The 18,213-nt window shown below is 48.3% G+C and overlaps 1 protein-coding gene across 1 annotated transcript in view; it reads left to right on the forward strand.

The window, feature by feature from the left end:
- The window catches only part of GALNT16 (polypeptide N-acetylgalactosaminyltransferase 16), a 207,252-nt gene that overhangs the window by 177,256 nt on the left and 11,783 nt on the right, over positions 1-18,213 (forward strand). The window contains exons 11-13 of the mRNA XM_069732323.1: positions 585-677; positions 6,087-6,170; positions 8,265-8,406. Of these exons, the coding sequence (XP_069588424.1) occupies positions 585-677; positions 6,087-6,170; positions 8,265-8,406 (319 nt within the window). The remainder of the gene's footprint in view (positions 1-584; positions 678-6,086; positions 6,171-8,264; positions 8,407-18,213) is intronic.

Consider the following 18,213-nt stretch of genomic DNA (forward strand, 5'->3'; position numbering starts at 1 on the left):
GGCGGAGCTTAAGGAAGAGGTGTGGCAGTGGGAGGAACTTAACAGAGGAAGAAGGCTTTCGTCCGCAGCCCTGCTGAATGCTAGTGTGAAACCAGCCTTAGAGATATGTTTTACCGTAGCAATTTGGACCATAGACAGAACTTAACAGGCTCTGGCCTATTAGGTTGCATAGGTGAGCTTTCTAGGCATGCTTTGAGACTTACGAAGAGGTAAGTGTACAGGAAGGGGAAGGAGGGGAGCTGTGACATAACCTATTGTGAAATTTTGATTCTGAGTTATCTGTCATTGATATTTTCCCTGTAGTGATAATACTACTGATCAGTAATCTGTACTGAACAGGAAATATTAGGCTCAGTGGTTAGAATAAAAATTGCAAGCATTTAGTATTATTATAAACAGTCACATGAAAAAATGTAATGACATAAGACATATGTATTAATATAAAACCAATTTAAAAAATAGGTTATTTTCTGACGGCACATTTCCTTCGAGAAACGGGACTATTTATTTCCAGTAGTTCTGTACAGGATAACCTGTTTTGATATGTGTTTTAAGCCTAAAATTGCATTTCCTTATCCCTTCAGAAATACCAAACGGACAGCAGAGGTTTGGATGGATGAATATAAGCAGTATTATTACCAGGCCAGACCATCTGCCATAGGAAAATCCTTTGGAAGGTGAGTAGATTGTTTTAACACATAGATAAAATATTTTTGTCATTTCAGAAATCCTAGAACAGTCTTTTGCGTTAAATGCAAATTAGTAGCTCTTGGGAGCCCCAGGACAATTGATTGTTTGGCATGTTCAAGTTTGTACTGCTCATTGTGTAACACCCCAGGTAACCGGTTGTTACAGTGGCATTGCTTTCATCTCGGGGAGGGTGATGCCTGGCTTGGAAGCGAGGAAGGATCCCTTTAACAGGTAACCAGTGCATGCAACACTGTTCTGACTCCAGGCCAAAAGGGGGAGCTCGAGACCTGGATTCAGGGGAACTTCCCTATATATTCTAGCTGGAGGAGGAAATAGGGAGTCTGTCAGAGGGACAGAGGAGAGAGGAGTCAGACAGAGAGAGTCTGAGAGTGGAAAGCTGGGGCCGTGCAGACGAGTGATTCTGCAGCTCCTAGAAGGAGGAAAGAGAAACAGAGCAGTCTGTAGGAGACTGATAGGGTAGAAGAAGCGAAGGAGAGGAAAGAGCTGGAGGGGAGCTGCGACTAGGCTCCCTCCACGCTGAAGTGCAGAAGACTGGAGGCCGGAATTCCGAGGTTGTGAGGGTAACTGTATGCCGGCAGACAGGAGATTTCAAGTTGCCTGTCCACCATTAACACCCGAAGGCACAGCAGCACATAGAGCCCGGAGTCATAACTAGAGACACCTGTAAAAAGGCTTGAGTTACCTGAAATGCGGGTAGTGTCCTACCAAAAAGGGACAGAGAGAAAGTGAGGACCTTGTGGGAAGCCTAAGGCAGCTAGGGACTACAACACAGCACAGTGAGGAATGCTTCCAACCCCACCTGGCTAGGGGAATTTCCGAATCGCTTCCAAGCTGGCCAGATCTCGCCATCACCTGTGATCCGTACCCTGGACTGTGGTTGCCTTACCCTGTAAAAGGTAAAGAGACTGCAACCATGTGGCCTCTAATTCTTTCTGGCACCACATCAGCTACCATATGTCCCTACTTCACCGGGAGCCCTGGGAACCCAGCTTCACCTGTGGGAAGCCATACCATCCTGGCTGCCATAACATCATCCCCAGTGGACCCCATTAAGCTGCGTCGGTCATCCCTGACCGAATACCACAGGTGGCGTCATGAACAAACTTTATTCTTTATTCAACAACCCCTTTAAAGTCCTTCCCTTTAATTTTGATGCCCAGGGCCACGGACCGGGTCGTTGCCACCGTGACCACCCCTTTAACGACCACCAGACCCGGTACCGAGTATCCCCTAGGCCCTAGCGGGCGCTCCAATTGCATAGTTCTCCCTGCGAGAATCCACTACCAAGCATATCTGGCATCCAGTGTCATAATTATAGTCCGATGGTGCAAGATTTGGACCTGGGCTCCCCTCCTCCCCCACATGTTGGTTAGATGTATGGGCCCTTGTAACATTCTAAATCCTATAAGAACTTACAAGTTTCTCCTTTCTGGTATATATGTCCCTTATCTTGGGGCACACCCTAGTATATGTCTCTCATCCTGGGCACATCCTAGCATATATGTCCCTCATCCTGGGCACATCCTGGTATATATGTCCCTCATCCTGGGGCACACCCTAGTATATGTCCCCATCTTGGGGCACACACTAGTATATGTCTCTCATCCTGGGCACCTCCTAGTATATATGTCCCTCAGGCTGGGCACATCTTAGTGTATATATGTCCTCCATCCTAGTATACATGTTCCTCATCCTAAGGCACACTCTAGTATATATGTCCCCCATCCTGGGCACATCCAGGTATATATGTCCCCCATCCTGGGCACATCCTGGGCACCAGCTAAATGTGTGCTTAAATTTAAAAAGAACACATTCTGATTAAATTCCTGAAAAAAATAGAATAATGCTCCACTCCATGGAAAAAAAAGATGTGCATACTTAAAATAATTACGTTTCCATATCTGGCAGGTATATTCCTCAGGTTAAACAGCTATAGAAGCAATGTGGAGTTTATGCTAGAAAAAATAGGAGGGTGATTGTGCCAGGCTCTTTTAGGCTACTTTCACACTAGCGTCGATGTTCCGACGCATCCTGGCACAACGCAGCACAACGGGGGCAGCGGATGCATTATTACAACGCATCCGCTGCCCCATTGTGAGTTGCGGGGAGGAGGGGGCGGAGTTCCGGACGCGCATGCGCGGTCGGAAATGGCGGGCACAACGCACCAAAAAACGTTACAAGCAATGATTTTTAGTGCCGACGGTCCGACGCAACCGTCGCATGATGGTTGCGACGTGTGGCAATGCGTCGCTAATACAAGCCTATGGAGAAAAAGCGCATCCTGCAGACAACTTTGCAGGACGCATTTTTCGGCAAAACGACGCATTGCGACGTGCGTCGTACGATGCTAGTGTGAAAGTAGCCTTACTCATTATGGTTTTTCAGGTTTTTTTTTAAATGAACATCACATTGTTTCTGTATAGCTCAAGGAAGATGACAGTCCAGTATTGAAAGTGCAGTCGTTATATATCAGTTTGATTGTCAAAAAAAGTGACTTCTCACTGCATTGTTTTGAAAATCTGAGGTCAGCTTCTAGTCTGCAATTATTCAACTCCACCAGCTTTTAGGGCATACAATGGACATAATCATCATGGCCAGTAGGTGGCAGCATCTTACAGCAAAGTGAATTCCTGCTCAGGTCAACATTAAACAGTAGGAGCCTGGAGTTACAGTATGTGGTGAGATACTGTATATTGGGGGCTCCAGAGGTCAAAAGACTGTACTGTCTATTGGGGAGCATGTGGCAATGCTGTTTTCAAGGGGCATGGAGCCATTTTCCTTTTTGATGGCTTGAAGTGCAGACATGAAATGTAATGTATGGCCCTTTAATAGAATCATCGCCACATCTGAGACTCCATAATATCAATCAGAGGAACTGTACAGCTTAACATTAATCCATTTTCTATGCTTTGTCTTTATGCATTCTTGTGCTGTTAACCAATGGACAATTTTTTTGTGTTTCTTTTTCTTTCTAGCTGTAAGCAGTGATTTTAGTTTCCTATACCAGGAGGCCGGATTATCACCAGTGCACAGTTGTTTGTGTTTTTCTTCTTCCTTGTCTTCATTACACTGATTTCTTTTGTGCACTGTTAGTGTATGTTCTATGTACCAGCACTTTTCCCCGTGATGGAAATGCCATAGATTTTTCTTGTAGAAATGGGAATAGGGTTTAAAAAAAATCTCATTCAGTTTTTATCTGCCTAAAAATGGATCTGCAGTGTGGATTTTATCAGCGGTGCGTCAATTTCTGCTGTGGACCGAGCATGGATTTGTTGCGGATTCACCCACTAAATTTGGTGGGTAAGATATCCGTAATCAAATCGTAGTGTGTCTGATTTGTCTGCAGATTACTTTAGATCTAGGGGTTTAAACCTAAAAAAACCAAAAACTTTATTGATGACATGGGGGCCAGGATATAGAGGTCGCCGAGTCCCCCATCTAACATCACCACAAGAGCTGCAGGGGATTGATTTCTCCACCAAAGTAAGGTTTGGAGCACACTGTGTCTGTGAACGTAGCCATAGTGAATGGCTGGAAGCTTTTCTCAATTTATACTGTAATGTCGCAATATTTCATTTACTTGCTTGTATACCGCTATCATATTCTACAGCGCTTTACATATGTGATCATCACTGTCCCCATTGGGGCTCACAATCTAGATTTCCTCAGTATGTCTTTGGAGTGTTGGGGGAAACCGGAGAAAACCCACACAAACACAGGGAGAACATACAAACTCCTTGCAGATGTTGTCCTTGGTGGGATTTGAATCCAAGACCCCAGTGCTGTAAGGCAACATTGCTGCGCCATAGGCAACTACTCACCATAGAGAGGCTGAAAGTGAGTTCTTTTGCCAAATGGCCAACATTGCATCGGAGTTTTTCCACTAATCCAACGGGAACCCAGCTTTATATCCACAGCAGAATCTGTATAATTTCATGGGCATTTCCCTGCAGATTTATTTCGAATTGTTGCACAAAATGTCCACAGTAAATGGAACTCATGAGGACTCAGCATAAATGTTTAAGCTTTAGTGCAGCGCCCCAGGGTCCTGGTCGTTGCAGTAATGACATTTTCCTCTAGGGGGAGTGATGTTACATTTGGAGGCAATAAAGGAGATCTCTTTACCAGGTACCACAAACATACAACACATTTCATACTCCAGTCCACCAGGGGGAGCTATGCTCCTTTTTATTAGGGCACTCTTCACACTTAGGTAAAACTGGTGGCCTAGAGAGGAAGTTAGGCAGTTGCTGGCTGAGCTTTGCTCAGGTAGTTGGTCCCTGACAGGGGTGGGAGCCTGTCAGAGGCCTAGACAGAGGGTCACGGAGCTGCACCTGCCCTAAGTGCGGCAGTTCCCAAGAAAGGACACGAAAAGAGAATTGTATTGTAAAGAGTGAGAAGAAGTCATAGCAAAGGAGAGGATACCAGAAGGAGTTCTGCCCTACACAGACTGCCTCCTTCTGAGGCGCAAGATCCCGGTAGCCGGAACACCGAGGGAGCAACAGTCCTTTATGCCTTGCTCCAGAGACCGGCAGGACAGCTAATTGCAAATTACTGATCCGCCCCTGTACCCAGGAGGCACGGTGGCACCGCTTAGAGGCCGGGGCATGATAGAATCCCTGTAAAAAGCCTTAAGCCACCGGTCATACAGGTTTTTCCTATCCATCTGGGGGACAGAGAGAGACATAACATCTAGAACATCTACAACAGTTGTGAGAACTTTATGAGAGTCTCAGCAGTAAGGTACTACAACACACGACACTAGAGGAAGGCTACTGATTTCTATCTGGATAATTGGACTCTGGATTTGCCTCCAAACCGGCCGGACTCTGCCTGCCCAGTGATCTGGTGCTCTGCACTGTGGACGCTGAAGCCTTCAGTAAAAGGTAAAGAGACTGCAACCTTGTGTCCTCGTTCTTCACTGCGCCTCACACCATCCACCATCTACACACTAGGAAGCCCTGAGGACACACTTCACCTGTGGGAAGGTATACCATCTAGCTGCCATTACATCACCCCAGCGGCTCCCTAAGCAGCGTCGGTCACCTTGACCGAATACCACAGGTGGCGTCACGAACATATCCCTTTAAAGACCTTTCCCTTTTACACGGACATCCCGAGGGCCACGGACCGGGTCAGCCACCGTGACATCCCTCTTGAGAACCGAAGGACTCGATACCGAGTACCATAGCCCTTGGGGGCGGTCCATTAGCGCTTTAGTTAAGGAAGTTTATTTTAATCTCACTGTTCAATTTCATCCATCACTGCTAATCTAGTGGCAGAACTTTTGACATTACTGGATTTTTTTCTCTGTTATTTCTAGAGAAATCAAACCTTTTGCATTTTAACCATTAATATTTGTCTCCTCTGTGTAGTGTGTCTGACCGACTGGAGCTAAGAAAGAAGTTGAGCTGTAAAACATTCCAGTGGTACCTCCAGAACGTCTACCCAGAACTGAAGTAAGTCAGTACCAGAATAGGGGCTCCTGTGTTGGGGGGACCATACACCCGACTGTTTACTGCTCTGTTTTGTACACAGCTATAGATGGGCTGCCATTGAGGTGCAGACAGCATTTTTCATGCCTATAGTTTGACGTTTTCTTTTTTTTTTTTTTGGTGCCTTCTTTGTCAAGAAGCAGAAAAAAAGATCATACAATGCTTTCTTATGCCTAAGTGCTCACAGGGCCTGATTCACCAAGACTGGAGTTGTTCACACTGGTCTCGATGAGGAGATGTGCTGGAGTCAAGTCAGAAGCTCCTGATTCCTGAAGAGATTATGACAAGCAGCGGTCTCTACATCACTATTCCCAACCAGTTCTGCCCACTTTGTCAGATCTGGGCGAAAATGGCATGACAATGCCAAAAGTGAAAGGGGGTCAGTGCAATGCGTTTCATTGCATTGCCCTTTCCCCCTTCACTTTCTATTTTTTCACGACAAGGATTTATTTTTAAAAAATTCTATTTTTCAAATAGACGCATTGATTTTACCTGGAGCTGGACTTTCCTCTTGGTTTCTGCAGCCAACTACTGTGTGCACTACTAAAGATAAAAGAATATTCACTGCTCTCCACTCCTACAGTCCTGGCGTGGGGTGCAGTGAGCATTCCAGCAGCTGTCCTCTGCTTGTAAGCGGCACATGATGTCACTCCAATACGCTGCTTACAAGAATATATCGACTGCTGTCATCAGAACAAGACGCTGGGAGGGAGATCAGGGTAGGTAAGTAGGATGGTTTATTTTTTTGTTTTTCTGATGGGGCCTTGTATACCAGGATGGGGATGAGGAGACCATGCATACCAAGATGGGGATGATTAGGCCGTGCATACCAAGATGGGGATGATGAGGCCGTGCATACCAGGATAGGGATGAGGGGGCCATGCATACCAAGATGGGGATGATGAGGCCGTGCATACCAGGATAGGGATGAGGGGGCCGTGCATACCAGGATAAGGATGAGGGGGCCGTGCATACCAAGATGGAGATGAGGGGGCCATGCATACCAGGATGGGGATGATGAGGCCGTGCATACCAGGATGGAGATGAGGGGGTGATGCAGACCAGGATGGGGATGAGGGGGCCACGCATACCAGGATGTGGATGAGGGGGCCACGCATACCAGGATGGGGATGAGGGGGCCATGCATACCAGGATGGGGATGATGCGTCTGTGCATACCATAATGGAGATGAGGGGGTCACGCATACCAGGATGGGAACATAACTACAATATGGGGACATAAATACAATGAGAACCTGGATGGGGACATATCTACAAGAAAGTGACATAACTACAATATGGGGACCTGGATATGGGGACATAATTACAATATGAGTGCACATTTATCACCACATCCATAACAACCCAAGATATAAAAAAAAAATAAACACAGCAAAAATGTTCAAAAGGTGTATAGAAAAAATGGTATCACTAAAAATGTCACTGTCCTTCGAAGAATGCAGCCCCCTAAAATCAATTTTTTTTCTATATGCGGCCCATATACCCAGCCGAGTTTGAGATCCCTGATTTAGACTCTGTATGCACTTGGATATAAGAAAGCGCTGCCTATAGGGGAAAATATCCCTGTCCATAGAGTACAATAACACTGGCACAGCAGCACGCAGTAGCCATACAACCTTAGGCTGCCGTCACACTATCAGTATTTGGTCAGTATTTTACATCAGTATTTGTAAGCCAAAACCAGGAGTGGGTGATAAATACAGAAGTGGTGCATATGTTTCTATTATACTTTTCCTCTATTTGTTCCACTCCTGGTTTTGGCTTACAAATACTGATGTAAAATACTGATCAAATACTGATAGTGTGGCGGCAGCCTTATAGTGAAGATATGCAGACTCCTTGCAGAAATTGTGGGGAAGTTGTCAATGAATTTGCACCAGTTCTTGGCATAAACTTCACCCACCATTATTACAAATCTTTGTATGCGACAAAATAGTGCAAAAGATGTAATTTTTGTGTAGTGACTGGACATATTTAAAAGTTATTTGTATCACATGTATTTTTATATATTTATTACATTGTAATATTTATAAAATAGAATCCCCGAGAAAGAAGTGATCACAGGGATTATAAAGCAGGGAGGAAATTGTTTGGAATCCCAAGGACCAGACACAGCGGGAAATACGTTGGCTGGGGTCGGAAGCTGCAAGGGAACTGCTAGCACTGCTCCGACTACACAGGTAAGGGAACTGCTAGCACTGCACCGACCACACAGGTAAGGGAACTGCAAGCACTGCACCGACCACACATGTAAGGGAAATGCAAGTACTGCACCGACCAGACATGTAAGGGAACTGCTAGCACTGCTCCGACCACACATGTAAGGGAACTGCAAGTACTGCACCGACCACACATGTAAGGGAACTGCAAGTACTGCACCGACCACACATGTAAGGGAACTGCAAGTACTGCACCGACCACACATGTAAGGGAAATGCAAGTACTGCACCGACCACACATGTAAGGGAAATGCAAGTACTGCACCAACCACACAGGTAAGGGAAATGCAAGTACTGCACCAACCACACAGGTAAGGGAACTGCAAGCACTGCACCGACCACACATGTAAGGGAACTGCAAGCACTGCACCGACCACACATGTAAGGGAACTGCAAGTACTGCACCGACCACACATGTAAGGGAACTGCAAGTACTGCACCGACCACACATGTAAGGGAACTGCAAGTACTGCACCGACCACACATGTAAGGGAACTGCAAGTACTGCACCGACCACACAGGTAAGGGAAATGCAAGTACTGCACCGACCACACATGTAAGGGAACTGCAAGTACTGCACCGACCACACAGGTAAGGGAAATGCAAGTACTGCACCAACCACACAGGTAAGGGAAATGCAAGTACTGCACCGACCACACATGTAAGGGAACTGCAAGTACTGCACCGACCACACAGGTAAGGGAAATGCAAGTACTGCACCGACCACACATGTAAGGGAAATGCAAGTACTGCACCGACCACACATGTAAGGGAACTGCAAGCACTGCACCGACCACACATGTAAGGGAACTGCAAGCACTGCACCGACCACACATGTAAGGGAAATGCAAGTACTGCACCGACCACACATGTAAGGGAAATGCAAGTACTGCACCAACCACACAGGTAAGGGAACTGCAAGCACTGCACCGACCACACATCTAAGGGAACTGCAAGCACTGCTCCGACCACACATGTAAGGGAAATGCAAGTACTGCACCGACCACACATGTAAGGGAAATGCAAGTACTGCACCGACCACACATGTAAGGGAAATGCAAGTACTGCACCGACCACACATGTAAGGGAAATGCAAGTACTGCACCGACCACACATGTAAGGGAAATGCAAGCACTGCACCAACCACACAGGTAAGGGAACTGCAAGCACTGCACCGACCACACATGTAAGGGAACTGCAAGCACTGCACCGACCACACATGTAAGGGAACTGCAAGTACTGCACCGACCACACATGTAAGGGAACTGCAAGTACTGCACCGACCACACATGTAAGGGAACTGCAAGTACTGCACCGACCACACATGTAAGGGAACTGCAAGTACTGCACCGACCACACAGGTAAGGGAAATGCAAGTACTGCACCGACCACACATGTAAGGGAAATGCAAGTACTGCACCAACCACACAGGTAAGGGAAATGCAAGTACTGCACCGACCACACATGTAAGGGAACTGCAAGTACTGCACCGACCACACAGGTAAGGGAAATGCAAGTACTGCACCGACCACACATGTAAGGGAAATGCAAGTACTGCACCGACCACACATGTAAGGGAACTGCAAGCACTGCACCGACCACACATGTAAGGGAACTGCAAGCACTGCACCGACCACACATGTAAGGGAAATGCAAGTACTGCACCGACCACACATGTAAGGGAAATGCAAGTACTGCACCAACCACACAGGTAAGGGAACTGCAAGCACTGCACCGACCACACATGTAAGGGAACTGCAAGCACTGCTCCGACCACACATGTAAGGGAAATGCAAGTACTGCACCGACCACACATGTAAGGGAAATGCAAGTACTGCACCGACCACACATGTAAGGGAAATGCAAGTACTGCACCGACCACACATGTAAGGGAAATGCAAGTACTGCACCAACCACACAGGTAAGGGAACTGCAAGCACTGCACCGACCACACATGTAAGGGAACTGCAAGCACTGCTCCGACCACACATGTAAGGGAAATGCAAGTACTGCACCGACCACACATGTAAGGGAAATGCAAGTACTGCACCAACCACACATGTAAGGGAACTGCAAGTACTGCTCCGACCACACAGGTAAGGGAAATGCAAGTACTGCACCGACCACACATGTAAGGGAAATGCAAGTACTGCACCGACCACACATGTAAGGGAAATGCAAGTACTGCACCGACCACACATGTAAGGGAACTGCAAGCACTGCACCGACCACACATGTAAGGGAACTGCAAGTACTGCACCGACCACACATGTAAGGGAACTGGAAGCACTGCACCGACCACACATGTAAGGGAAATGCAAGTACTGCACCGACCACACATGTAAGGGAACTGCAAGTACTGCACCGACCACACATGTAAGGGAACTGGAAGCACTGCTCCGACCACACATGTAAGGGAAATGCAAGTACTGCACCGACCACACAGGTAAGGGAAATGCAAGTACTGCTCCGACCACACAGGTAAGGGAAATGCAAGTACTGCACCGACCACACATGTAAGGGAAATGCAAGTACTGCACCGACCACACAGGTAAGGGAAATGCAAGTACTGCACCGACCACACATGTAAGAGAAATGCAAGTACTGCACCGACCACACAGGTAAGGGAAATGCAAGTACTGCACCGACCACACATGTAAGGGAAATGCAAGTACTGCACCGACCACACATGTAAGGGAAATGCAAGTACTGCACCGACCACACATGTAAAGGAAATGCAAGTACTGCACCGACCACACATGTAAAGGAAATGCAAGTACTGCACCGACCACACATGTAAGGGAACTGCAAGTACTGCACCGACCACACATGTAAAGGAAATGCAAGTACTGCACCGACCACACATGTAAGGAAACTGCAAGCACTGCACCGACCACACATGTAAGGGAACTGCAAGTACTGCACCGACCACACATGTAAGGGAACTGGAAGCACTGCACCGACCACACATGTAAGGGAAATGCAAGTACTGCACCGACCACACATGTAAGGGAAATGCAAGTACTGCACCGACCACACATGTAAGGGAAATGCAAGTACTGCACCGACCACACAGGTAAGGGAAATGCAAGTACTGCACCGACCACACATGTAAGGGAAATGCAAGTACTGCACCGACCACACATGTAAGGGAAATGCAAGTACTGCACCGACCACACATGTAAGGGAAATGCAAGTACTGCACCGACCACACATGTAAGGGAAATGCAAGTACTGCACCGACCACACATGTAAGGGAACTGCAAGCACTGCTCCGACCACACATGTAAGGGAACTGCAAGTACTGCACCGACCACACATGTAAAGGAAATGCAAGTACTGCACCGACCACACATGTAAGGGAAATGCAAGTACTGCACCGACCACACAGGTAAGGGAAATGCAAGTACTGCACCGACCACACATGTAAGGGAACTGCAAGCACTGCACCGATCACACATGTAAGGGAACTGCAAGTACTGCACCGACCACACATGTAAGGGAACTGGAAGCACTGCACCGACCACACATGTAAGGGAAATGCAAGTACTGCACCGACCACACATGTAAGGGAAATGCAAGTACTGCACCGACCACACATGTAAAGGAAATGCAAGTACTGCACCGACCACACATGTAAAGGAAATGCAAGTACTGCACCGACCACACATGTAAGGGAAATGCAAGTACTGCACCGACCACACATGTAAGGGAACTGCAAGTACTGCACCGACCACACATGTAAGGGAACTGGAAGCACTGCACCGACCACACATGTAAGGGAAATGCAAGTACTGCACCGACCACACATGTAAGGGAAATGCAAGTACTGCACCGACCACACATGTAAGGGAAATGCAAGTACTGCACCGACCACACATGTAAGGGAAATGCAAGTACTGCACCGACCACACATGTAAGGGAAATGCAAGTACTGCACCGACCACACAGGTAAGGGAAATGCAAGTACTGCACCGACCACACATGTAAGGGAAATGCAAGTACTGCACCGACCACACAGGTAAGGGAAATGCAAGTACTGCACCGACCACACATGTAAGGGAAATGCAAGTACTGCACCGACCACACAGGTAAGAGAAATGCAAGTACTGCACCGACCACACAGGTAAGGGAAATGCAAGTACTGCACCGACCACACATGTAAGGGAAATGCAAGTACTGCACCGACCACACATGTAAGGGAAATGCAAGTACTGCACCGACCACACATGTAAGGGAAATGCAAGTACTGCACCGACCACACAGGTAAGGGAAATGCAAGTACTGCACCGACCACACATGTAAGGGAAATGCAAGTACTGCACCGACCACACAGGTAAGGGAACTGCAAGCACTGCACCGACCACACATGTAAGGGAAATGCAAGTACTGCACCGACCACACATGTAAGGGAAATGCAAATACTGCACCGACCACACATGTAAGGGAACTGCAAGTACTGCACCGACCACACATGTAAGGGAACTGCAAGTACTGCTCCGACCACACATGTAAGGGAACTGCAAGTACTGCTCCGACCACACATGTAAGGGAACTGCAAGTACTGCACCGACCACACATGTAAGGGAACTGCAAGTACTGCACCGACCACACATGTAAGGGAACTGCAAGTACTGCTCCGACCACACATGTAAGGGAACTGCAAGTACTGCTCCGACCACACATGTAAGGGAACTGCAAGTACTGCACCGACCACACAGGTAAGGGAAATGCAAATACTGCACCGACCACACATGTAAGGGAACTGCAAGCACTGCTCCGACCACACATGTAAGGGAACTGCAAGTACTGCACCGACCACACATGTAAGGGAACTGCAAGTACTGCACCGACCACACATGTAAGGGAACTGCAAGTACTGCTCCGACCACACATGTAAGGGAACTGCAAGTACTGCTCCGACCACACATGTAAGGGAACTGCAAGTACTGCACCGACCACACAGGTAAGGGAAATGCAAATACTGCACCGACCACACATGTAAGGGAACTGCAAGCACTGCTCCGACCACACATGTAAGGGAACTGCAAGTACTGCACCGACCACACATGTAAGGGAACTGCAAGCACTGCACCGACCACACAGCTAAGGGAACTGCAAGCACTGCTCCGACCACACATGTAAGGGAACTGCAAGCACTGCTCCGACCACACATGTAAGGGAACTGCAAGCACTGCACCGACCACACAGGTAAGGGAACTGCAAGCACTGCACCGACCACACATATAAGGGAAATGCAAGTACTGCACCGACCACACATGTAAGGGAAATGCAAGCACTGCTCCGACCACACATGTAAGGGAACTGCAAGCACTGCACCGACCACACAGGTAAGGGAACTGCAAGCACTGCACCGACCACACATGTAAGGGAAATGCAAGTACTGCACCGACCACACAGGTAAGAAAACTGCAAGTACTGCACCGACCACACAGGTAAGGGAACTGCTAGCACTGCTCCGACCACACATGTAAGGGAACTGCAAGTACTGCACCGACCACACATGTAAGGGAAATGCAAGTACTGCACCGACCACACATGTAAGGGAAATGCAAGCACTGCTCCGACCACACATGTAAGGGAAATGCAAGTACTGCACCGACCACACATGTAAGGGAAATGCAAGTACTGCACCGACCACACAGGTAAGGGAAATGCAAGTACTGCACCGACCACACATGTAAGGGAAATGCAAGTACTGCACCGACCACACATGTAAGGGAACTGCAAGTACTGCACCGACCACACAGGTAAGGGAACTGCTAGCACTGCTCCGACCACACATGTAAGGGAACTGCAAGTACTGCACCGACCACACATGTAAGGGAAATGCAAGTACTGCACCGACCACACATGTAAGGGAAATGCAAGCACTGCTCCGACCACACATGTAAGGGAAATGCAAGTACTGCACCGACCACACATGTAAGGGAAATGCAAGTACTGCACCGACCACACAGGTAAGGGAAATGCAAGTACTGCACCGACCACACATGTAAGGGAAATGCAAGTACTGCACCGACCACACATGTAAGGGAAATGCAAGTACTGCACCGACCACACATGTAAGGGAAATGCAAGTACTGCACCGACCACACATGTAAGGGAAATGCAAGTACTGCACCGACCACACAGGTAAGGGAAATGCAAGTACTGCACCGACCACACATGTAAGGGAAATGCAAGTACTGCACCGACCACACAGGTAAGGGAAATGCAAGTACTGCACCGACCACACATGTAAGGGAAATGCAAGTACTGCACCGACCACACAGGTAAGGGAAATGCAAGTACTGCACCGACCACACAGGTAAGGGAAATGCAAGTACTGCACCGACCACACATGTAAGGGAAATGCAAGTACTGCACCGACCACACAGGTAAGGGAACTGCAAGCACTGCACCGACCACACATGTAAGGGAAATGCAAGTACTGCACCGACCACACATGTTAAACTGCAAGCACTGCTCCGACCACACATGTAAGGGAACTGCAAGTACTGCACCGACCACACATGTAAGGGAAATGCAAGTACTGCACCGACCACACATGTAAGGGAACTGCAAGCACTGCACCGACCACACATGTAAGGGAACTGCAAGTACTGCACCGACCACACATGTAAGGGACCTGCAAGTACTGCTCCGACCACACATGTAAGGGAACTGCAAGTACTGCTCCGACCACACATGTAAGGGAACTGCAAGTACTGCACCGACCACACAGGTAAGGGAAATGCAAGTACTGCACCGACCACACATGTAAGGGAACTGCAAGTACTGCACCGACCACACAGGTAAGGGAAATGCAAGTACTGCTCCGACCACACATGTAAGGGAACTGCAAGTACTGCACCGACCACACATGTAAGGGAAATGCAAGTACTGCACCGACCACACATGTAAGGGAAATGCAAGTACTGCACCGACCACACATGTAAGGGAAATGCAAGTACTGCACCGACCACACAGGTAAGGGAAATGCAAGTACTGCACCGACCACACATGTAAGGGAAATGCAAGTACTGCACCGACCACACAGGTAAGGGAAATGCAAGTACTGCACCGACCACACATGTTAAACTGCAAGCACTGCTCCGACCACACATGTAAGGGAACTGCAAGTACTGCTCCGACCACACATGTAAGGGAACTGCAAGTACTGCTCCGACCACACATGTAAGGGAACTGCAAGTACTGCTCCGACCACACATGTAAGGGAAATGCAAGTACTGCACCGACCACACATGTAAGGGAACTGCAAGTACTGCACCGACCACACAGGTAAGGGAAATGCAAGTACTGCACCGACCACACATGTAAGGGAACTGCAAGCACTGCTCCGACCACACATGTAAAGGAACTGCAAGTACTGCACCGACCACACATGTAAGGGAAATGCAAGTACTGCACCGACCACACATGTAAGGGAACTGCAAGCACTGCACCGACCACACATGTAAGGGAACTGCAAGTACTGCACCGACCACACATGTAAGGGAACTGGAAGCACTGCACCGACCACACATGTAAGGGAAATGCAAGTACTGCACCGACCACACATGTAAGGGAACTGCAAGCACTGCTCCGACCACACATGTAAGGGAACTGCAAGTACTGCACCGACCACACATGTAAGGGAACTGCAAGCACTGCACCGACCACAGCTAAGGGAACTGCAAGCACTGCTCCGACCACACATGTAAGGGAACTGCAAGCACTGCTCCGACCACACATGTAAGGGAACTGCAAGCACTGCACCGACCACACAGGTAAGGGAACTGCAAGCACTGCACCGACCACACATGTAAGGGAAATGCAAGTACTGCACCGACCACACATGTAAGGGAAATGCAAGCACGGCTCCGACCACACATGTAAGGGAACTGCAAGCACTGCACCGACCACACAGGTAAGGGAACTGCAAGCACTGCACCGACCACACAGGTAAGGGAAATGCAAGTACTGCACCGACCACACAGGTAAGGGAAATGCAAGTACTGCACCGACCACACATGTAAGGGAAATGCAAGTACTGCACCGACCACACAGGTAAGAAAACTGCAAGTACTGCACCGACCACACATGTAAGGGAAATGCAAGTACTGCACCGACCACACATGTAAGAAAACTGCAAGTACTGCACCGACCACACATGTAAGGGAAATGCAAGTACTGCACCGACCACACATGTAAGGGAAATGCAAGTACTGCACCGACCACACATGTAAGGGAACTGCTAGCACTGCTCCGACCACACATGTAAGGGAACTGCAAGTACTGCACCGACCACACATGTAAGGGAAATGCAAGTACTGCACCGACCACACATGTAAGGGAAATGCAAGTACTGCACCGACCACACATGTAAGGGAAATGCAAGTACTGCACCGACCACACATGTAAGGGAAATGCAAGTACTGCACCGACCACACATGTAAGGGAACTGCTAGCACTGCTCCGACCACACATGTAAGGGAACTGCAAGCACTGCTCCGACCACACATGTAAGGGAACTGCAAGTACTGCACCGACCACACATGTAAGGGAAATGCAAGTACTGCACCGACCACACATGTAAGGGAAATGCAAGTACTGCACCGACCACACATGTAAGGGAACTGCAAGTACTGCTCCGACCACACATGTAAGGGAAATGCAAGTACTGCACCGACCACACATGTAAGGGAAATGCAAGTACTGCACCGACCACACATGTAAGGGAAATGCAAGTACTGCACCGACCACACATGTAAGGGAAATGCAAGTACTGCACCGACCACACATGTAAGGGAACTGCAAGTACTGCACCGACCACACATGTAAGGGAAATGCAAGTACTGCACCGACCACACATGTAAGGGAAATGCAAGTACTGCACCGACCACACATGTAAGGGAAATGCAAGTACTGCACCGACCACACATGTAAGGGAACTGCTAGCACTGCTCCGACCACACATGTAAGGGAACTGCAAGTACTGCACCGACCACACATGTAAGGGAAATGCAAGTACTGCACCGACCACACATGTAAGGGAAATGCAAGTACTGCACCGACCACACATGTAAGGGAAATGCAAGTACTGCACCGACCACACATGTAAGGGAACTGCAAGCACTGCTCCGACCACACATGTAAGGGAACTGCAAGTACTGCACCGACCACACATGTAAGGGAACTGCAAGTACTGCACCGACCACACATGTAAAGGAAATGCAAGTACTGCACCGACCACACATGTAAGGGAAATGCAAGTACTGCACCGACCACACATGTAAGGGAAATGCAAGTACTGCACCGACCACACATGTAAGGGAACTGCAAGTACTGCACCGACCACACATGTAAGGGAACTGGAAGCACTGCACCGACCACACATGTAAGGGAAATGCAAGTACTGCACCGACCACACATGTAAGGGAAATGCAAGTACTGCACCGACCACACATGTAAGGGAAATGCAAGTACTGCACCGACCACACATGTAAGGGAAATGCAAGTACTGCACCGACCACACATGTAAGGGAAATGCAAGTACTGCACCGACCACACAGGTAAGGGAAATGCAAGTACTGCACCGACCACACATGTAAGGGAAATGCAAGTACTGCACCGACCACACATGTAAGGGAAATGCAAGTACTGCACCGACCACACAGGTAAGGGAAATGCAAGTACTGCACCGACCACACATGTAAGGGAAATGCAAGTACTGCACCGACCACACAGGTAAGGGAAATGCAA

Source organism: Ranitomeya imitator, chromosome 1 (genome assembly GCF_032444005.1).
Source record: "Ranitomeya imitator isolate aRanImi1 chromosome 1, aRanImi1.pri, whole genome shotgun sequence".
NCBI lineage: Eukaryota > Metazoa > Chordata > Amphibia > Anura > Dendrobatidae > Ranitomeya > Ranitomeya imitator.